Here is a 22,046-nt window from a genome sequence, read left to right on the forward strand (position 1 = left end):
CTACGCCTTATTTTACTGTAAATGTTTTGAATGTTCAAAATTGCCTTTGAGATACACACATTATTGAACAACTGATATAGTTGTAGGTATATATAATCACATAGTTATGCCAATTGATCATTGGTAAAAAGAACATTTGAATGTTCACACCTGCCTTGGTATAAAGAATATACATTTACAAAATAACCCTGACAAAGAACTATCCTGTTTCAAATATTGTTTAATTTCAATGTTCTAGATATCACACACAGGCACCAAAGCAAGATTTGTATATTACAGTATAAATATAATTGTGAATGTCCAGGTGTTCAGATGTCGTGGTTCAGGTGACGCCTTGCAAGCATTTTCTTTCATCCACAGAGCCCCTCTTTCTTCTCGTCTCTTCTCTCACCATCCCATCAATCACCATCCTATCATCATCACCCCATCACATATTAGTTGTATCATCCATCACTATCATCCTCTACCAGAAAAAAATGGCACATGGATCAAAATGGACACGAGAGCAGCATCGTTACATCATCATCATGAAACTAGGCACAAATTACCTCTGGAGGGAAATCGCCGACCGATTTAGGGAAAAGTTTCCAAAAACCACCGTCAATGGCAAAGACTGCGAGTCCAAGTTTAACAAGGAGTTGAAATTTGGAGCCGAGAGATTCTGGGTTGAAGATTTCAAGAGAGATGGCACTATCCCCGAGGGTGATGATGCAGGGAGAATTATTGGTCTTTTGGTCCTTTGGTTGGGGGAGCTTCCTCTCGAGAACCGTGAATTGTAAAAGGTGAGGTGAGATTTCTTTTTTTTCTTCTTTCCTTCTCTCTTTTTCATTTCTTTTCTTTCTTTTCAAAAAAATTTGTCACCGTCATTCTCATAGAAAACAGGTCTACCGCTTCAAGTGTTCGGCGTCGCTTTCCTTGGTTCCCAGTTGTGCTTCATCCAGCATAGTGTCGATGCCTCGATCTTTCAGCGCTTTCTAATTCTCATCAGCAAATAGCTCCCAAAAAAGCTATTCTTTTTGTCCGAGACATACCGTCAAGCATGCATTGTACTTTTTGAACAGATCGCCACATTCATCTTTGGAGTTCCCTCTGAGGTATTCTGTTACTGGTTAGTCGAGTTGTTACTACAAGGGGAAGAAAATGGGTGTTCTTACTTTCACTATACCATTTCAAAAAACATGTATCGTACTTCCTACTGCCAGTCAGAATATAAATCCAAATTCCCTGGGACATGAGCAATATCATAAACGTACTCTTTGACCTCATTGCATTCAGGAGCCAGTGATGCCGACATATTTACACACAGCCCCCGGTCTGAGCCCTTCACTCTTTATACCTCAAATAATGCGTAGAGACTGCCAGTGGCAAAGAGTGAAAGATGGAAGTAGTCGGAAGAGAGAGCTAAGCTGCTCATTGCTTGATGAAGCTAATGACCTGGGCCAGTAGGATCGCGTCCTGGCTCTCACCGCCGGCAGCTCTCTTTCTCCGGTTTAATTTTGTGCCGCCAATTTTATCACTGGACTTTTTATCACTGGACTTTTTATCACTGGCTTTATTTTTTTAGGGTCTTTGTTTTTTTTTGGAAGCAAAATAAAAAATATACAGCTTGGGGAATTCCCTAAAGTCCTTGCCAGGTGATATATCACCTATATCATTTCCTGTCAATAATCCAGTCCTTTTTGGCTGCGCGCCCGCCGCCATGGACACCTCGGCTGAATTTTCATCATTCAACGAAAACGTACGAGCCGCGCTGGTCCAGACAACTCGCACCGTCACCCACATCTCCTCCGAAGACATTGACTTTCACTGCAACTCAAACCCCGAATTCGCCGAATCTCTCGAGGAAGAGAGGGTGCGGCTGTTGTCTTTGACGTCTTCCTTGTTGAGAGTCGCGACCGCGGGCACGGATATCAAGCCGCCCGTTCTGTCGGAAACTGATGGTGGCGGTGAAGATGTCGTCGAGGAGAACTGGCGTGGTGTGGTGGATGTGATTGATAATCTGTTGGAAAAGGCAGATGCTTGTTTGGATGAGTTTACGGGGATTATCAAGAAACTGAGTCCGTCTGCTGCCGACACAGCAGCAGCAGCAGGTCAAAGTCGAAGGGGTGATGCTCGTCAAGAGAATGCGGCATTCCCGTCGATTTATAGCTATGGGCCTTCGAAGATTCCAAAGCCTCAGCTTTTGTTCCACCGCGCGCCAGATAATACAGATGTCTCACCGTTCCGACCGCTTCTCACATCCAAGCCGAATGCGATTGTGCCGCTGGAAAAATCTCTTCGACTAAAGGGGAAGCCTGCATTGTGAGAATGAACCTTTAGTTAAATTTGAATTAGTGCTAACGTTGAATTTACAGCTATCCTAATCCCTACGAAAAAGAAATCCGCAAGGCCAAGTATGACAAATCCGCCTACGTCGTCGCGCCTCCAACAGAGTTTGGGCCGGCCGAAACGACACAAGCAGTCTGGGTCGATACCCCGGAAGCAGTCGCCGAGATGGTCTCGGAGCTCAAGCAGGCCAAAGAGGTTGCTGTTGACTTGGAGCATCACGATGTACACTCGTACCACGGTCTTGTCTCGCTGATGCAAATCAGCACGCGGAACAAGGATTGGGTTGTCGACACGCTCAAGCCATGGCGAGAGGATCTGCAACGTCTCAACGAGGTTTTCACCGATCCTAAAATTCTCAAAGTGTTTCACGGCTCGACGATGGATATCATCTGGCTGCAAAGAGATTTGGGTCTCTACGTGGTTGGCTTGTTTGATACTTACCATGCCGCCGTCGCTCTCGGATACCCCAAACGGAGTTTGAAGTTTCTTTTGGAGAAATTCGTCAAGTACGAAGCAGATAAAAAATACCAGATGGCCGACTGGCGTCTTCGTCCCTTGACAGAAGAAATGTTGAAATATGCCAGAGCCGACACGCATTATCTGCTCTACATATACGATTGCTTGCGCAATGAGCTCGTGGAAAAGTCCGATCCTGAGAACAGCCTGGTTGATTATGTGCTTGAGCAATCAAAGACGGAAGCCTTGCAACGGTTTGATCGACCAGTTTACGACGGGGTCCATGGTCAAGGTGCCGGGGGCTGGTATGACTTACTAACCAGAACCTCCTCCTTGCTCAGCAAGGAGCAATTCGCCGTTTTCAAGGCTGTTCACCAATGGCGTGACCAGGTTGCTCGAGAAGAGGATGAAGGTGTGCAATGTGTGTTTCCCAAACACGCACTCTTCAAGCTTGCCATGGCCATGCCAGTCGATAAACACACTCTCTTCAGGACACTGTCACCTGTTACTTTGCTGGTGAAGAATCGGATTTCGGAGCTTTTGGAAGTAATCAAATCAGCCAAACTTGCCGGCGCCACGGGTCCTGAAGTACGCGACGTGGTCAAACCAAGGAAATCCGCCTTTGAGGCTGTCCCTGCAGCTCAAATAGCGTCTACTGCTTCCAAGACTACTAGGACCATACCAGCAGGCGACGTCCGAGCAGACTCGTCTCAGTTCTGGGGATCGGCACTAGAACAGCTAGAAGTTGTTGCGGTGCCTGGAGACTTTAAAGTGGCAGCATCGTTTGAGGCTCTGCGTTTGTCTCTTCCCATCCCTCCCATGCCTGCGACAATATCAGAAGTCCAAGAAAAATTGGCGCATGAAAAAGCCTCAGAGCCATCTCCAGCTCAGCGACCATCTACCAAGCCCGACACCACAAGTGAGATCTTCACTATCAAGCAAGCGGCACCGCGGCAGAAGAGAAAGTTGAGCGAGCAGCCCGAGGTGTCGGATGCAACGTCTAGCAGTGGCGATAGCAGCAACAGCAGCGACAGCAGTAGTGAAGCGTCATCATCAGGCTCGGAATCATCAGAAGACGAAAAACCTGCAAAGAAGCAACGAAAGACGACGAAGAAGAAAAACGCAAGTAAACAAAAACAGGCAGAGGCAGAAGAATCGGCACCATTCGACTATAGCACGGCACAGTCAGTCTTGCACGCCAGGAACACAGCTGCAGAGAGTTATGCTGGACCACCGCAGAAACAGAGGAAGCAGTTCAACCCGTATGCAAAGGCGCTCAATGCTCCGAGCGGGATGCGCCGAGCCAAAAAGGAAATCAGCGGACGGACGTTTACGTTTAGCAAGTGAGAATATAGCATTGATATATGGCGTTTGCATACATGTCATGTTTGTATGTATTGATATAGTTTTGTGTGTGTGTGTGTGTGTGTGTGTGATATGCAGTTCAAAGCGATACCCGAATACTATTCATTCGATGTTGATTGATTTATCTCCGTACGCGAGTGTACGAAAGAGTGAAGGGCCATCATGTGGTTGGTCGTTTCGTATTGATTAGAATGAAATGCCATGTCTCGTGGCTGGTCGTCGAGATAAGAAGATGAGCTCCCACGTCCGTCACATGTGACATGGCGTCTCCTTGCTGCGCAGGTCACATGTCTTTGGACACGTTACTCTTGTCTTACATACTCCGTACTCGGTAATCTATATTTGTAACTTCGAAACCACAGCACAGACCATATGCATACGTACTAGTACATGTTATTTTACTACGTACATACTTGCATACATCAGGAATCTCCTCACGGTTCACCAGGGGGCCAGAGTAAATGAACCAGCGGAACGCACGGTAGTACTTTTTTTTCTTTTCTTTTTCTTTTTGGATCGGGAAAGCAGGCGCCAGGATGGACTGACTCATGGAGACACTTGCAGACGCTATTGGATTTGTGCAGAGCTAGTGCACACCGTCATGGAGTCTCAGACTTGTGGTACATATATGTAGAGTATGCTGTTAGAATAGGGCGTATATGTACGGGTACTCGGGTACTCGGTAGGCGGTATGCATAAACAAGAGTAATAATAATAGTAATAATAATAGTAATAATAATACATGTAAATTACGTAGCATGCTGCCAGAAAAGGAAGGAGCGACGAAAAGAAGGTTGAAGGATGACTAAGTTTGGACTGCATTTCGGGTCCCTGCACTAGCCTTTCTCCCCACTGCGTAATCGTATAGTCAAACGTAGCATATTTTAGCTTTGTTGATGACATACATGGATCAGTTGATCACTGATCAGGCCATGGCGGGGGGTCATCTGGTCAGGCCGACAGTATATGACTAGAAGCAGAAAGCAGACCCCTCCTGATACAGCAACACTCTTTAAATACTATGAATGCATGATCGACAGCAAAAGACCGGTGGGGCTGATGCCAAACTCAGTCGCATCATGTCCGAATTGGGGTGTTCAACCATGGCTTCCTTGCCCCTTGCGTCGAAACGTTTACAAAAAAGGAACAGAAGAACCATGGAACCGACAGGCACAACCCCTGACAAGCTGCGTTGCGATTGGCCCGACCGGAGCCACACCCCACCCCGGCGGTTCCTGCATGGTGCCGCGCCAATCAGCTTGCATTACTGCTGTGGGGCGAAAGGGGAGAGGACTCAGAGGAGAAGACATGCGTTACCCGATTGGGACGCCTTCATTTATGATTATGTGTACTCTATAGAAACGATGCGTGTGCGAATAGCTAATAGATGCTGCTGCAGACCAGGATTGAGGTCTGAAACAGAGCGGAGCAGCGACTGACTAGAGTAGGAGATATCTACTCCGCATCGGTATCAGCTCAACAAGTAACAAGTTACAGCTAAATTATTCACTAACTACTAATTAACGGGCTTGCCCCTCCCCCGGCGTAGCGCCCCTCTCTACCTTCCCTACCTTCCTCTTCCTCACCCCTTTTCTCTCCCCTCCTCCGACTGTTCTCTTGTTGTTTCGCCTGCTGGTGATTGTCAACAATTATATTTGACCACCTGCGCAGCGCTGTTTTGTTCAGCCCAGCTCCGCTCAGCTCAAATCAGCCCACGATCTACAAGGCTTCGTGCAAGGCTTCGTGCGAGCGACTCCTCTTTCTGCCATTCCCCCCCTGCTGCGCACCAATCAGCAACCCCTCGGTCGTCGATCGTCTACCACGATATTATTTATTAAATAATTATTTGCGAGCTATTATTACTCCGTGCCCGCCAGACTTTGCCAGCCCGCTCTCAACACCAACCTACACACAGCGTTATTGCTGCTGCTGAAACCAACCCACTCGGCTCGCCCGCCTTATCGCGTCTGATTGATTTCCCGCCCGGCCTCATACGACAAATCTTATTTATCGTCGACTTTTTTTCGTCTTCTTCTTCTTCTTCTTCTTCTTCTTCCTCCCTATCCGCCGACACATCACCCCCTTCCTGTCCCTACCGTTCGCCTGGCTGCGATCGATCGGCTTCGGGAATTCCGAAACAGAGAAACCACCTGTCACCCAATTTCTCGCGACGGCCCCCTTCTCCTAATCACCAAACCCGACAAAGACACCACGATATTACAATTGCGCCCGTCAGACACACCAAAGGCCACACGGAAACAACTCCTCTCCGTTTCAGATTGTGGGATTTTTTTTTTTTCGCCCGTCGAGTCTTTTTTCGCATCGCTTGATGGAACAGTGTTGACCACGATTTGCGCACTCACACCATAACACAATCGAATCGGCCCCCCCTCGAGTGTTTACTCTTGCTCTACACTCTCTCTTCCCGCCCAACAGCAACAGCCACCAGATGTCGGTGGCTACTATGCTGCAGCCGGCATCGAGGGCCTCGACATCGTCCTCATCTTCTTTTCAGCCTGTCTCCCGACAAAACACCATGTCTTCTCACGAGGCTCGCTCGGCCCGCGCGTCGAAGCGCATTTCGGTCACCGCCCTGTACCTGTCCATGTCCGCAAAGGACAAGGACTTGGAAATCTCTGATGAGCTGGCAAAAGGTAGAATTCTTCTTGTCCCCTTGTTATAAACCATGACTAACATGATTCGTCTGCAGTCCAGAAATACCTCCGAGAACTAAAGGCCAAGATTTCTTCTCAGTCGAAAAAGAACTTTGTCTTGGAAAAAGATGTTCGCTATCTCGATTCGAGAATCGCCTTGCTTATTCAAAACCGAATGGCCCTAGAAGAAGTATGTCCTGATCAAGATACACGTCTCTTTCCCATACTAAAAGTCTGGTAGCAAAATGAGGTCGCCAGCCACCTCGAAGACCCCCTCGATCTTCAAGAAGGTTACTTTCCCAATGATGACAAAACACAAAAATATGGAAACCTTCTCTTCCTCCTCCAAACTGAACCGAAACACATCGCCCATCTCTGCCGGCTTGTCTCCATGTCGGAAATCGACTCCCTCCTGCAAACCGTCATGTTCACAATTTATGGCAATCAATACGAGAGCCGCGAAGAGCATCTGCTGTTGACCATGTTCCAGTCCGTTCTTACCTACCAGTTCGACAACACGCCCGAATACTCATCCCTTCTCCGTCAAAACACACCCGTCTCACGCATGATGACCACCTATACCCGCCGCGGTCCCGGTCAAAGCTATTTGAAGCATGTCTTGGCTGAACAGATCAATTCTCTCATTGAGCTGCAGGATGTCGATCTTGAGATCAATCCCTTGAAGGTCTACGAAAGCATGGTTCAGCAGATTCATGAGGACACTGGCAGTCTGCCCGACTACCTGCCCAGGGCTGTCACTGCCGAAGTTGCAGCCGATAACGAACAGGTGCAGGCGATTATTGCCCCGCGGTTGAAAATGCTGACGGATATTGCCAACACCTTCATCACGACTATAATCGATGGGCTCGAGGATGCTCCGTACGGAATCCGGTGGATTTGCAAGCAAATCCGAAGTCTATCTCGACGAAAGTACCCAGATGCTCAAGACCAGACCATCTGTACGCTTATTGGAGGTTTCTTTTTCCTTCGCTTCATCAACCCTGCTATCGTGACGCCTCGGTCCTACATGCTCATTGAGGCCACTCCCACCGACAAGCCGCGCCGTACCTTGACTCTTATTGCCAAGATGCTGCAGAATTTGGCTAACAAGCCGTCATATGCCAAGGAACCCTACATGGCCAAACTGGGACCTTTTATCGACCAAAACAAGGAACGAGTGAACAAGTTCTTGCTTGATCTCTGCGAAGTTCAGGACTTTTACGAGAGTCTAGAGATGGACAACTATGTTGCCCTGACCAAGCGTGACCTGGAGCTGCAGATCACATTGAATGAAGTTTATGCCACACATGCGCTGCTCGACAAGCACAGTTCTACACTCGCAGCTTCGGACCAGCATTCTCACTTGCAAGCTCTTCTGCAAGAGCTCGGTCCAGCACCACCACAGGTACCCCGGAAGGACAACCGTGCGATTAACTTGCCCCTTTTCAGCAAATGGGAAACCTCGGTGGATGACCTCACGGCCGCTTTGGATATCACCCAAGAAGAGATCTACTTCATGGAAGCCAAATCAACTTTTGTTCAGATATTGCGTACTATTCCAACCAACTCAACCGTCCTACGGCGGCCCTTGCGTCTCGATCGCATTGCCGAAGCAGCTGCAACATTGAAGAACGATGCCGTCATGGTTCGAAAGGGAATTCGGACAATGGAGCTCCTCAGCCAGCTTCAAGAGATGGGCGTTATTGATCGATCCGACGAGTTCGGTCTTTTGCGAGATGAAGTCGAGCAGGAACTCGTTCATCTCGGATCGCTCAAAGAGAAAGTGGTGGAAGAGACCAAGCAATTGGAAGAGGTGTACCGGACGATCCGCGATCACAACGCATACTTGGTCGGCCAACTGGAAACATACAAGTCGTATCTGCATAACGTGCGAAGCCAGTCTGAGGGCAAGACACGCGGCAAGAAGGAGAAGAACCAGGAACTTGGGCCGTACAAGTTTACCCACCAGCAACTTGAAAAGGAAGGGGTCATTCGCAAGAGCAATGTGCCCGAGAACCGGCGAGCCAATATTTATTTCATGTTTAAGAGTCCTTTGCCGGGCACATTCGTGATCAGTCTACACTACAAGGGTGAGTTTTTTGAGTTTCTTTTTATCTGGGCAGATTCGCTAATTCTTCTGATTAGGACGAGCACGCGGTCTTTTAGAGCTAGACTTGAAGCTGGATGATCTTTTGGAGATGCAGAAAGACAGCCAGGAGGACCTTGATCTTGAATACGTGCAGTTCAACGTCACCAAAGTCCTGACACTCTTGAACAAACGTTTTTCTCGTAAAAAGGGATGGTAATCGCCCACTTTACGACCTCTCTTATGACCTTGGCACCAGTTGTACGGCCTTGTCTGTCTCAATCTTGGTCAGCCGATTTTATCCACCATACCTTGTTTCCGAACAGTGTTCGTTTCGAGTTGAACAACGTGCCATGATACCCCGCTCCGGCTCGAATTGATACATGATTTGTTACTTTTTCTTTATTTTTTTTGACTATTTGCGCATACCCATGTCAGTTGCTTCGATGTCCTTTTCTTTCTGGTTCTCTTTTTCATATGAAAAAATCTATCAAGATATTTTTATAAGTACGACATGGTGAGTTGTTTACATTGACGGTTGTCCGTCCGCCTTTCGCTGGATCGGAAGGTTTTCTTTGTCATGCTGTTGGTGTTTTGAGTCTCTGGTATCCAGGACAGCCTGGGGCATTATTAGCCTGATGATTTTCCTGCATGGTTTTGCATGACGCTGTTTTTTTTTTGGCTTTTTGCTGTTACTGCGTGACCTTCGGGGGTTATGATCTTTATGATGGTCAGATCTCGTGTAATAATACTATATATATCTTTGTTCCCTTGAAATGTCTCGCCTGTAATCAAGATAGATCAATGATGGCGATGGAGAAGGTTTCCACAGTGGCGACTCGCCCGCCCTCAAGAGACCATTACTGACATTACATCGGATATCTGCTCATTTGTCTCAATGATAATAAAATCCAAAAAGAAAAAAAAACCAGTGTCCAGCTAGGTACTATAACTATAGTAGTAGTACGTAGTCGTAGTAATAATACCGGGTCAGCAACTCCCGTGCGCATCGTCAAGGCGCAACCAGCCTAAGCCGGGCTAGTTTAGTCCCAGTCAACTGCGACAGTCGCCTGCAACACAAGCAAACTGCCAACAAACGTGTCCCACTTGGCCCGATCAACATTCAACACTGCACAAGCCCTGACATTCTTGTCACCAATTCAACCCCAGCTGCCAAAATAATATATACTTTCCGATCGGTTCAGACCGCAACTTGTGTTTTTTTTTCCCTTGCCCTCTCTCTCTGTCCTTACCTGCCAGATAACCAGCATTGACCAAGTCATTGACACCGCCGCACATCACCCCCCCGCCACGTTCCCGCTTGTCCCTCCCTATTTCGCTTTTCTTCTCTCTTTCACCTCTCTCGAGAGCGAGTTTTAAAAAAAAACAAATACTTTTTTTTAACTCAAGATGGCTCAAGAAGCAAAGAACTTCGACCCAAAGTACGACCACTATGACTTCCCCACGACAGCGCCCGAGCCGCGCCCTGGCCACCCGGGCCACACCACCGAGGAGCAGGACGCAAAGGTCTTTCAGCTGCGTACCATGCTCGAGCAAGAAGGGTATACTCAGCGTCTAGACACGTTGACTCTGCTGCGGTTTCTGCGAGCTCGCAAGTTCAATGTTGAGCTGGCCAAGGCTATGTATGTTTTTTTTCTTTCTTCTCTTTCGTGTGGGTTGGACACGTCTTAACGATCGGATTGTGTGTAGGTTCATCGATTGTGAGAAATGGAGAAAGGAATTCGGAACCGATGATCTGGTGGATACCTTTGACTATGTCGAGAAGCCCAAGGTCTTTACATATTACCCGCAATACTACCACAAGACCGACAAGGTATGTTATGTTTTATACTGAGTTGCTGCCTACGTTTCAAACATGTCTGACTGAGAAAAAGGACGGCCGGCCTGTGTATATCGAAAAGTTCGGCAAGATCGACCTCAACGCCATGTACAAGATCACCACGGCCGACCGAATGCTGAAAAACCTCGTGAGCGAATACGAAAAGCTGGTTGAGCCGCGGCTGCCTGCATGCTCTCGCAAGGCCGGCAAGCTGCTCGAGACGTGCTGCTCCATCATGGACCTCAAGGGTGTCGGTATCACCAGCGTGCCCTCGGTATACGGCTATGTGCGCCAGGCCTCGGCCATTTCGCAAAACTACTACCCGGAGCGGCTTGGTAAACTGTACCTGATCAACGCTCCCTGGGGGTTCAGTAGTGTCTTCAGTGTTGTCAAGGGGTTTTTGGACCCCGTGACAGTGGAAAAAATCCATATTTTGGGATCTGGATACCAGTCGGAATTGTTTGGCCAGATTCCAAAGGAGAACCTCCCCAAGGAGTTTGGTGGTACCTGTGAGTGTGAAGGTGGCTGTGAGTTCAGTGATGCTGGCCCATGGCAAGACCCGGAATGGACGAAATCTACTCCTGCTACTAAGCAGGAAGAAACTCAACAACCCGAGGAGGAAAAGGCCGATGCTCCTGCTGATGCCCCTGCTGCTGCTTAATCTTAGAAGGAAGTGGCCATTTCTCTCTTTTTTTATTATAAGATCTGGTTCTTAAATATAATACACGTGGGTGGACTACGACGAGTGAAAGAATACACATTATATATAGCCTGTGGTCCCATGTAGCGAAAATGGCGTTTTTTTGATTTCATTTTCATTTTCTTATGTCATATTGCTATCCTGTCCTCTTCATCTTCATGTCTTGTAGATACATGTCTTTTCTTTCTTTTCATTCCCATCTCGATAAAGATAAGATATATCATAGAGAAAACAAAAAAAACAATACACAAGAGATAGAGACCAAATAGGACCTTTTAAATCAGTTGTCTTTTGCTTCCGGTTCCGTCTTAGCTGAGTAGAGGTCCCCCGCCGCTTCCAGAGGTTCTTGTTCTGGATATCATCATGGACAAGATCGTAGCGGAGTGGATGCTCTTGCGTATTCCCGGAAGCGAATCCTCCTCAGACCTAAACTCGGCAATGCGAGTTTAGAGAGTAAGTCGGGTCGGTGGGATCCATGGATTTAGAACTCTGGTCCATCATATCTGAGCGAAGGCGCAACGGTTTCCCAGCTCGATCTAACCAGCATGTCCGGGGAAGTATATCCAGGATTTAAAAAAAAGCCAGGCTGTTGTCAGTCCTGTAGGTCAGACCTGTAGAACGTTTTAAGTGTGCAATCAAGTCCATCACATCTTCTTCACAACGTCTACCGCGCGTCCTGCCCTCTCGGCCTTGCCAATCGTCGTCGACAGCGCGTTCTGCGACGCTTCCAGGCTTCCCTGCTCGTCACCCTCGACGTACTCGCCCTGCAACCGAAGCAGAGTTTGTAATGTCTCCGAGTATACCTCTGCCATTTCACCGTTTTGCCAGCGCTCTCGCTCTGCGTCTGATCCAAACGGGATATCCAATTTCCATTCAGCTTCCTCCGTAGTATGATCTTCCTTGGTGATGAGAGACTCAAACTCGGCGTCTTCCTCGGCGAGAATGCCGTTCAGCGTGTCGGCGTACATCTTGGCTGCCTTGCCCGGCGCCTCGCGTCGTAATTGTGCCACGCTCGTTGTGAGCGATTCGAGCTGTGCGTAAAGCGAGCTGACGCGCGACGCGAGCGCGCCGTCAAAGGCTTCGTATTCGATCGTCTCGGGTGCGGAGAATGCTGAGCCCAAGGGCAGGTTCTTCTTTCGGCCTGTTGACCGGTCAGACGTGTTGAGGTCTACGCCGTTGATGCTGATCGAGTCGGATGCGAGGGTATATGTCTGGTGGATGAACTTTAAAACAAGCCCACAATTATTAGTTTCGTATGTTGGGTATATATATATAGAGGTAGAAGTTAAAAAAAAAAAAGAAGCAATACCTCTTCAAGCAGCTCATTGACTCGCGTCTTCACCTCGTCGGGCTCGGGATAGACTTCGTCGAGTTTCTGGCGTGATAGCGCGAGCGCGTTGGTGTAGAGAAAACTGAGGTCTGCATTGGACTGTAGTTCGACTTTGCGGTGGTGAGGGGCTTGCATATTTGCGACTGGCTCTTTGGACTTTTTTAATTTTCGATAGATGCGGTGGTTTTAAGTGATTAACTCTTGGGAGTTGTTTACTCAGTTTAAACTGCGAAATTGGCCCTAGTCCGCTTTCGGACTCACAGCCCCACTACATCTACTACCATAGGCCAGATGCGGTGGCCCCGATGCATCCTCATCGTCATAGTACTTGCTTCCTCGTTTCTTCCTCAACCTCCTCGTGTTTCTTCTCTACAGTCACTCGTGTCATGGACTGCAATTACTGTCCTTTCTCCACGTTGGTCTATTCGCTCCTTTGCTAAATTATATTTTATACTTTACGCCGAGACGCACGGCGTTATAATAGTGACATCCCCTCTTCGCGAGGGCAATGAATGCACTTGTTATTCTTAATTCCCTTTCTATCGTCTGACCAACTTTTTCTTGCTCTTTCCTTTTTTTTTTAAAAAAAAAGTTAAATATGACCGCCAAAGATGATCAAGGCAACATCGGCCTTGTCGACAACACAGCCCCCTCTGAATCACTTACCAGAGAAGCCACACCAACAATCTCCAATCCAAGCTTGCCGTCAATAGCAAGGCGCATCACCAAAGGATCCGTCAAGAGCGGTTTCGCACAGCGGAAATACAACAAATGGCAGCGAAAAAGAGTCGACAACATACTGGATGACACCAGTTTTGTGCGGAATTCGACTCGCTACTCCTTGACGGATACCCAAACTGACAGCAGGACTGAAGATTCGAGACAAAGTGCCAATAATAATACCAATAATAATATGGACTTGCTGAAAATCGTGCCAACACAGACTACTCGCTCTGTAGATCCAGAGAGCTTGGCAGCGGCAGACTCGACACCAGCGTCGGAGCTGGACGTTTTGTATGAGAATCAAAGGGGGTCGTTCTTCTTTGGGATACCTTTTTACTCGCACCGCTCGCTTCTTCAGTTTGATCCGTCTGCTTGGGTAAACAAGGAGTATAGTTACAGCCCCGTTGATATAACGAATGCGCAAGTGCCCGACCCGAGCTGGGAATGGGCCTGGCAGTCGTGGTTCGTGGACATGTCCAACGACGTCGACGAAGAAGGGTGGCAGTACTCGTTCGCCTTTGGATTAAAGTGCGGCTGGCACGGCACGCACCCATGGTTCCATTCATATGTGCGACGAAGGCGCTGGGTCAGGCTGAGAACTAAGAAGAGACATTTCCGAGGGAGAAATGTAGCGGCAGCGGCAGGAGGACAAACAGTCATGGAGCTGGCCCACAAGCTGAATGAAGACTACTTTACTATTCATTCTCAGAACATCGCCAGTCAGGATCCCAGCCTGGCAGATCCAAATGCTGCTCTACTAGTTAAAGCTAGGCACAGCGCTGGCGCTTTGCCGGGGGATTATTCATTGGTTGAGGAAGTGGAAGACATCCCGAAGTTACTACAAGCTCTCAAGGACGCAATCATAGATCGAGAAAGGGTGGATATTCTAAGGAAGTTCTTGGCCCAAGGCGGAGAAGAGCTTTTTTATCTTGAAGACAGGGTGAGACAATGATTCTTCTCCAAAGCGAACATTTTGAAGCTAATCTGAATTGCAGGTCCCTGAAATCCTTTCAATATTTGTTTTCCAAACATCACGCTGGCAGTTTATGAAACTTTTACAAGATGGTGTCGACGAAGCGTCCCAAGACGAGCCGCAAGAGGATGTTGACGACAAGGAGATTGAAGCAAAACGCCGACGGCGGAACAATCTGTCCAGAGCTATAGATGCTGTCAACAAGGAAATATCGGACTATGATGTGTTTGATGTCACCAAGGAAGAGCATATGCATGCTAAATGCCCCGAGTCATATCATTCATCCAAGACATCGTCTGACAAGGGCAAGGCCAAAGCAAGCCAGCTGGGAGAGATCCGAGGTATTCCCGAAGCGGCCAATATTGGAAAGGAGGGTCATATATACTGAGGCTACTTCCCGACAGCTTCATGTTATTTGTAATGAGCGTATTAATATATGTAAATATGTATAACAGTTATATTGTGAAGCATATATTCAAGTGGTGTATAGCTCTAAGACCAAGACAGCTAGATCTAGACACGCGGTACGGCGCCCGGAACGGCCAAACGCGCAACAATACATCCGCCGAGATATTTTTCGGACTTGAATATCTCGACTTTCCCTGTCCCTTAAACTTGTCGCAATCAATGAGGGTGTTTGACAATTGCCCCATTGAAATTATACTGCCGATGAATATTTTTTTCAACACATGAACCCCTCAAGAAAAACAACACACCTGAAGCCACGCATGCTGCTCTTCCTCTTTCTTCTATCGGCTCCTCATGATTACCCGCGGCAGCAGACACTGTCTTGGAAATGGTAAACTTTCAGCCTTTGTGGACAATATCGTTGTTCCAGCAGCAGCAGCAGCACCGAACGAACCTCTGCATTTCCTCTGCCCTCGCTGGCATCAGCCCAACATACGACAAGCTCATTGTTCTGCTGCTCTCCGGCCATCTTCGAGTCGTTTGAAGCTGCAAAACTCTCATGACAGATTTTCCCCGTGCTGCAAATCAACACGTTTATTATCGACACAATCCGGAAGCAACCCGGTGCAGAGAGAAACCGAAACAGAGAACCCGAGTGCGACTACCGAGCCTCAACATGGCCCCGTGAACAGCCCAAAGACGAGCTCGCCTACGGGCGACAGCGAAGCCCAATCAAACCATAACCAAGATGCGCCGGAGAACCGGCCGACGAGACCATTCCGCAAACCCGAACTTACGCAATCACAAAAGAAGCTAAACGTGGCCAAACGAGTGCGAGACGCAGAGGAGAAAAGACTCGAAAACAGACCATACAAAGAGCGGATGAAGGTGGCTTACCGGAAACATGTTCAAACCTACCGTCGGCTCAACGGGCAGCCCATGAATGCGCCGCACTGGACAGAGATTATGGCGCTGCTCGAAGAGATGTATGCGAAAATACCCAAGGAGTCAGGCCAGACGAACCGCAAGGAAATCTTTGTGCGCGAGGAGACCGTTGCGCATCTCTGCGGAATGCCAATGTCGGACGAGAATATATGGGATGTCAGTGCTCGGAATGGTTGTCGTATTCGAGTATTGGATCTGAGTGAGAGTGAAGGCATGTACCGGCGAGTCGTGATATCCGGGTCCACGCGAGCCCTCGAGCTGGTGGAAAAACGAATACGTCAGATCGAACACGGCCAGGAAGGGGAAAAACAAAAACATAACCCCAAAAAGTTGCTTGGGATAGATAGGCCGCCTATGCCTATTATCCCATCAATGCTCGCATTGCATGAGAAAGGTGTCGCCGTGCCTTTTATCCGCTGCGTCTGGGATGATGTGGACTCTGTTGGACTCGAATCTCCTAAGGAGTTGGATCCAGCTTGGAAGGTACCGGCGTATAGTGTCCCTGGTTTCACATGGTATGTCGACCAATTGATCCGCAGACAGTCGTCAGAAAATACGATTGACGTGGAGAGATCACTTGTGACCCTGTTCAAGCGGCCAGAGCTCAAGCCTTATTTTTCTACTGGCGCATTGAACCTGGCCCTCGAGTATCTGTGCAGCCATGAACACTTGTCCTCGGCCCGTCTCATATTCAACCAAAGTTTGACTGTGGCTACAACGGAATCTTATAACATCTTTCTTCGGTCGACTGCCCGGCGGCAGGATCTCAACTTCTTGAAGACACTTCTCGAAAGGATGCAGACGCTCGGGGTTCGGCCAAATGGACAGACTTGGATTGCTTTCTTGCAGTGTCTTATTTCACCCAGCCCGCGGCACCAAGTGATGGTGCGCATGAGAGAATTGGGACTCTTGACGGACCGGAGAGTCCTGTACGATGTGATGGAGTATAACATCGACATCATGCTTACGGCCCATTTTCGAGATGGCGGTGATGTCTCCTCTTTCCTCGAATCTCTACAGAAGAAATATGGCGATACGGCCGTCTCAATCAAACTGCTCAACTTGATCCTGATGGAACTCGCCCCAGCTGGAGAAAGCAGCCGACTAATGGAGGTTTTTGGCGCTTTCAAACGGTACCAATTCACCCCGTCCAACAGCACCATTGACTTGGCCTTTTTATTTTTCCGTTCATTCTACGTAGCCATGCCAGCTCTGAGCGAAGTTCTCCACACTTATGAATTCTTTTTGTCTTCCTCAAACTATGAAAAGATGTTCATTCTCGCCCTCCGGTCCAAGTCATACAACGCATGTCGGGTCCTTTGGGCATATGCATGCATGAGAGACAAGACCACCCCACTGATGAGACACATTGTGCGACTCTCCCTGAAGAACCATGCTGTCGACCAACCGCTCAACACCAAGAAGCTAAACTCGTACCTCGGAGCACTTGTGGTCGGACTGAGGTACCGGGAAAAGGACATAAATCATTCCGAACACATGCAGGCCATGGTACCTCCTCCGCACGCAGAAACCCCGGTGGTGTACGCGACAACGCATATGGAAGCGTCCAACGTGGATAGATTAAGGCTGATCAAGCGCTTGGTCCTCGACGACAATATATATGGCAAGACTCGTGAGCCCGTCGAGGGACTTTTTCTCATGTTGGAGGCGGCTATCAGACTCGACCGGGAAACCCCTTGGTTCAGAACCGGGGGAAATGACATGCACGGACGCCCGTTGCCTGAGATTCTCGGTCTGATGATGGATGTCCCTTGTCGGGAAAAACCAACCAAAAGTCGCAAAGAGGGGGAGGAAAAGAAAGGGGAAGAAGAAAAAGGCGAAGCCGAGGTGTTGTCGCCTGTTCTACCCAGCACATAATAGCTATCTTGGCTTTGGGTCCAAGCTCTACTCACTATTTCCATGTACTCTATGTCAATGTGGCATCGTTCCACACCTGTACTATATAAAATATATAGAATATGTAAATTATATAACACTTTTTGATAAAATGCCCATTGATTCGTTATGTCGTAAAATTGGTGGTATATGGTATGCTATAACAAGTAAAAAGAAAAATGCCATGCCCAAGTCTATCTATCATCACAAGCGTCGGTACTGTTCAAAGAAACTGGCCATTCTCTTGCTTCGAGACTGGCAACGCGGCGTCTTGATATCCCATGGGGAGCTGATTTGGGTCCATGCCCAGAGGAATACCGTAGGACATGCCTATTGACCCAACACCTTCTTTCAAGTACAGCACCAGACGATATGCCGAGTTCCCATTCAGATAATAGCGATGCAGGCGTTTGCTTCGAAGAAAGCCGAGGCGTTCGTACAGCTTCATTGCAGCTGTGTTGGTGACTTCTGTTTCCAGAGCGACCTTTTTGCCCATTCACGTTAGTATATATATATACACAGAGAGAGAGAGAGAGGGACAAAAAAAAAAGGTGAACTACTGACTTCATCAGCATTAAGCTCAATCATCGCATCAATCGCCATGCGCACAAGCTTGGTCGCAATCCCCTGCCCGCGATACTCTTCGCGCACAGCCAACATGGCAATATAACCCCTCTGCGCACCCCTGTGAGATTCCAGTTTCGAGACCACGACGCCGACGAGCGTGTCGTGCTCGTCCATGGCCATGAAACACAGGTGGCCCCATTGGTATAGGAAATAGCGGTATACGTAGATGCTGTAGGGCTCGGAGAGGTCCTTGGAGATTAGCTGGCGCATTGCGGGCAGGTACTCGTTCTCGCGAGAGTTGGTGTATTGGACATAGTGGAGCTTGCTCATTTTAATGGCACCATTCGCGAGAGGTTTCGAGAGGTTTCAAGATAGTTAGAGGGGTGGTTTCGAGGGAGGGGGGTTTCGGAGGTGACGAGTTTGAGTTTGTGAGTTTGTCGGGAGCAGTCGAGAACGAGGGCGGCTAGGCAGTCTAAACGAAAATGAGTGACCAAGGAGTTGGATTGTTTGAATTCGGTGATATGGCAAAAGAACTCGATCGACTGTTGGGCTGCTGAAGTGCTAGTCTGTCGAGAGAGGACTCGGTTCGGCATCAACAGTCAACACAGACGGATGTCGATTGCCGCGGACACTTAAGGTTTACAAACGAACCCGATTTCTGCACCTTTGCTGCACCTCCTCCAACTTTATGCACGATCTACATTCATCAATTATTGCTATTGCTATTATTATCATTATTGTTCATGCAACAAGGACCCTAAAACAGGGACTGTTTATTTTGTTATTTACAGCCCCTGTCAATTCCCGTCTGCAGCAGGAACTGGCGGATGCGAACTGACGTCTTGCCATGTGATTGTGGGCTAATCCATTGCGCCGGGCTTTTTTTCTTATCTGCCATCTCCCCCCCTCTGTTCTTCGTTTTATTTCTACACTTTTTCAAACCTCCGGTTCAGTGGGGGAAAAGATAGCGACAGAACAACCGGTGCCTTGCTGTGCCTCCAGCAGCGAGTATGACGAATGTCCGCCGCCGTCCGGTCAACCAGGCCCATCAGGGTGATAATATCAACAACAACAATGGACAGTCAAACCCTCAGCAGGATGCTGAAGAATCCCAATCTACATCATCCACTCCCGCCGATGTCGACACAGACGAGAAGCGAACGTTAAGCCCCCTGGTCAAGCTCAAAAGAAACTTATCGAAGCCCCGCGGCAAGCGTTGGCACAGCGTTGTGTTTATGCTAGGTGGGCTGTTTGGGATATTTGTCGCCGTGTTTTTTGCAAATCATAATGAGGTCATCAGTCTGGATGCACTGATGGATCTAAATCTGGATTCGTTGATTGATGTTATGCCTCAGGGGATTCTACGGGATGCCAGAGAGTTTACAGTAGGTTTTTTTTTTTTTTTGGGACAAAGACATGATCGAATGCTAATTGTTTTTCATTAGCAACACGAACGCGATACCGTCAACTACGACTCCTTCTCCGTCGGACTGTATTTGAAATCCCAAGGCGTTCACGCCAAACACCCCGTGGTCATGATCCCCGGTGTCATTTCGACCGGACTGGAAAGCTGGGGCACCGATACCGACTCACGCCAGTATTTCCGCAAGCGACTCTGGGGAAGCTGGAGCATGATGCGAGCGTTGGTCATGGACAAAGCTTCGTGGAAGAACCACATCATGCTCGACAAGGAGACCGGGCTGGACCCCCCGAACATCAAGCTCCGCGCAGCACAGGGCTTCGACGCGACGGATTTCTTTATTACGGGCTACTGGATATGGAACAAGATTTTGGAAAACATGGCCACTATTGGATACGACCCGACCAACGCGTTTTCCGCAGCGTACGACTGGCGGCTCTCGTATATCAACCTGGAGACGCGAGACCAGTACTTTAGCCGGATCAAGTCGTACATTGAGACGACAGTCAGCGTGGGCGGGGTGAAGATCGCACTGGTCTCGCACAGCATGGGCTCACAAGTGGTGATGCATTTTTTCAAATGGGTGGAAAGCGAGAACCACGGCAAGGGGGGCAAGGACTGGGTTAACCGCCATATCGATTCCTGGGTCAATATCAGCGGCTGCATGCTCGGCGCCGTCAAGGGCCTGACCGCAGTGCTCTCGGGCGAGATGCGCGACACGGCACAGCTGAATGCCTTTGCCGTGTATGGGCTCGAGAGATTCTTGTCCAAGGACGAACGCGCCGACATCTTCCGCGCCATGCCGGGCATTTCGAGTATGCTGCCCAAGGGCGGCGATGCGGTCTGGGGAAATGCAACCTGGGCACCGGACGACCAACCGGACAAGAAAAATTTCACATATGGCAGCTTTCTCAACTTCCGCGAGGTCAATTCGTCCTGGACGAGCCAGAACCTGACCATGGAGGGAAGTCTCGCGTACCTCTTCAACCAGTCCGAAGACTGGTACCGCCACCAAGTCGAAACCAGCTATTCGCAAGGGGTAGCACACACACGCGCCGAAGTGGAAGCCAACGAAAACGATCCACGCAAATGGCTCAACCCTCTCGAATCACGCTTACCTTTAGCCCCCGATCTGAAAATCTACTGTTTCTACGGCGTCGGCAAACCCACTGAGCGCGCGTATTTCTATCAAGAAGAACACGACCCGCTCACCCGCCTCAACGTCTCCATCGACACCACCGTCACCGAACAACCCGATGGCGCAGACCACGGCGTCGTCATGGGCGAAGGTGACGGTACCGTAAACCTGCTAAGCACGGGCTACATGTGTTCGCGCGGCTGGAAGGATATCAAACGCTACAACCCAGCCGGTATCAAAATCACAGTCCATGAAATGCCGCACGAGCCCGACAGTTTTTCGGCGCGCGGAGGTCCTAATACCGCAGATCATGTGGATATCCTTGGACGAGCCTCGTTGAATGATTTGCTATTGCGTGTGGCTGGTGGGAAAGGTCATGAGATTGAGGAGAATTACGTGTCCAATATTAGAGAGTATGCGCGGAAAGTCAAGATCACAGATGATGAATAGATAAAGATATACATTTTTATGTCCCTTAGGGTTACGGTTTAGATTTTGGGGTCTTGGCTGGCGTGGCTGCTTTTTCTTTTTTTTGGTCTTGTAGACATGTAATTAATTCGACACGAGTATATCCGTTGTATAGGTCAATCAATCAGATAATTGCAGATATTAATATACTTAACCTGGTTAAACTGTGTGTAAATTGATATCAATATCATGATATATTGACTGTATAGATTGAACTACGAGTCTACAATAGTTCGAGCAAGTGAGAGGTATTAGTGTATGCATTGTACTATCATTAATAATATTGATTGATACCACGATCAAAATCACCAGGAAAGAAAGAAAAAAGGCCAGCAAAAAAAACAGAACCCTATTTCATCTCCTGACTGATCGATTCATGGCGGTGATATTCCTCTCGGAAGTTCATCATAGCAGTGCAGGTATGCCTCCGTCGGCCATGCCCTTACACGTTGCAATTGATGATCCATTTCTCTCCAATTTCCCATGCACCAATGTTTAAAAAGGTTCTTCAAGCCACCACACATCCCCTAAGAAAAGCAAAGATGATACACACACACCTCGGTTTCAATCACACATCAGCTGCTCGGGAAAGTAGCCGAACTGCTCAACAAGTGTAATCACGAGAGTGGCGCCAAATCTCTATTGTTGTTGTTGTAAGATACGCCTGTCGCCGAAACCGACAGTCGCGTTCTATAAGCACAGCGAGTGAAGTGCTGTAAATGCAATCCTGGTTCCAGAAAAAATCAAAT

General features: G+C 48.4%; 9 protein-coding genes across 9 annotated transcripts; 6 read left to right on the top strand and 3 right to left on the bottom strand.

Moving 5' to 3' along the window:
• Nucleotides 1-476: 476 nt before the first annotated feature.
• On the top strand, nt 477-779 carry TRUGW13939_03280 (uncharacterized protein; the record flags this gene model as incomplete). Its single annotated transcript, XM_035486465.1, has 1 exon — nt 477-779. One exon carries the CDS (start codon nt 477-479, stop codon nt 777-779), a length of 303 nt encoding a protein of 100 aa, XP_035342358.1.
• A 105-nt stretch (nt 780-884) lies between these two features.
• Nucleotides 885-1,294, bottom strand: TRUGW13939_03281 (uncharacterized protein; the record flags this gene model as incomplete). The annotated part of the gene is made up of 4 exons (XM_035486466.1): nt 885-974; nt 1,032-1,099; nt 1,155-1,192; nt 1,254-1,294. The coding sequence occupies 4 exons, from the start codon at nt 1,292-1,294 to the stop codon at nt 885-887; spliced, it is 237 nt and encodes a 78-aa protein (XP_035342359.1).
• Nucleotides 1,295-1,699: 405 nt separating this feature from the next.
• On the top strand, nt 1,700-4,131 carry TRUGW13939_03282 (uncharacterized protein; the record flags this gene model as incomplete). The annotated part of the gene is made up of 2 exons (XM_035486467.1): nt 1,700-2,301; nt 2,355-4,131. The coding sequence occupies 2 exons, from the start codon at nt 1,700-1,702 to the stop codon at nt 4,129-4,131; spliced, it is 2,379 nt and encodes a 792-aa protein (XP_035342360.1).
• A 2,467-nt stretch (nt 4,132-6,598) lies between these two features.
• On the top strand, nt 6,599-9,109 carry TRUGW13939_03283 (uncharacterized protein; the record flags this gene model as incomplete). Its single annotated transcript, XM_035486468.1, has 4 exons — nt 6,599-6,803; nt 6,860-6,993; nt 7,045-8,893; nt 8,949-9,109. 4 exons carry the CDS (start codon nt 6,599-6,601, stop codon nt 9,107-9,109), a joined length of 2,349 nt encoding a protein of 782 aa, XP_035342361.1.
• Nucleotides 9,110-10,299: 1,190 nt separating this feature from the next.
• On the top strand, nt 10,300-11,390 carry TRUGW13939_03284 (uncharacterized protein; the record flags this gene model as incomplete). The annotated part of the gene is made up of 3 exons (XM_035486469.1): nt 10,300-10,532; nt 10,600-10,723; nt 10,785-11,390. The coding sequence occupies 3 exons, from the start codon at nt 10,300-10,302 to the stop codon at nt 11,388-11,390; spliced, it is 963 nt and encodes a 320-aa protein (XP_035342362.1).
• Nucleotides 11,391-12,073: 683 nt separating this feature from the next.
• Nucleotides 12,074-12,894, bottom strand: TRUGW13939_03285 (uncharacterized protein; the record flags this gene model as incomplete). The annotated part of the gene is made up of 2 exons (XM_035486470.1): nt 12,074-12,652; nt 12,739-12,894. 2 exons carry the CDS (start codon nt 12,892-12,894, stop codon nt 12,074-12,076), a joined length of 735 nt encoding a protein of 244 aa, XP_035342363.1.
• A 463-nt stretch (nt 12,895-13,357) lies between these two features.
• TRUGW13939_03286 (uncharacterized protein) lies at nt 13,358-17,686 on the top strand (the record flags this gene model as incomplete). Its single annotated transcript, XM_035486471.1, has 4 exons — nt 13,358-14,422; nt 14,478-14,796; nt 14,946-14,979; nt 15,178-17,686. 4 exons carry the CDS (start codon nt 13,358-13,360, stop codon nt 17,684-17,686), a joined length of 3,927 nt encoding a protein of 1,308 aa, XP_035342364.1.
• A 241-nt stretch (nt 17,687-17,927) lies between these two features.
• Nucleotides 17,928-18,601, bottom strand: TRUGW13939_03287 (uncharacterized protein; the record flags this gene model as incomplete). Its single annotated transcript, XM_035486472.1, has 2 exons — nt 17,928-18,188; nt 18,269-18,601. 2 exons carry the CDS (start codon nt 18,599-18,601, stop codon nt 17,928-17,930), a joined length of 594 nt encoding a protein of 197 aa, XP_035342365.1.
• Nucleotides 18,602-19,281: 680 nt separating this feature from the next.
• Nucleotides 19,282-21,279, top strand: TRUGW13939_03288 (uncharacterized protein; the record flags this gene model as incomplete). Its single annotated transcript, XM_035486473.1, has 2 exons — nt 19,282-19,656; nt 19,717-21,279. The coding sequence occupies 2 exons, from the start codon at nt 19,282-19,284 to the stop codon at nt 21,277-21,279; spliced, it is 1,938 nt and encodes a 645-aa protein (XP_035342366.1).
• Nucleotides 21,280-22,046: the final 767 nt, after the last annotated feature.

This window comes from Talaromyces rugulosus, chromosome II (genome assembly GCF_013368755.1).
Source record: "Talaromyces rugulosus chromosome II, complete sequence".
Taxonomy (NCBI): domain Eukaryota; kingdom Fungi; phylum Ascomycota; class Eurotiomycetes; order Eurotiales; family Trichocomaceae; genus Talaromyces; species Talaromyces rugulosus.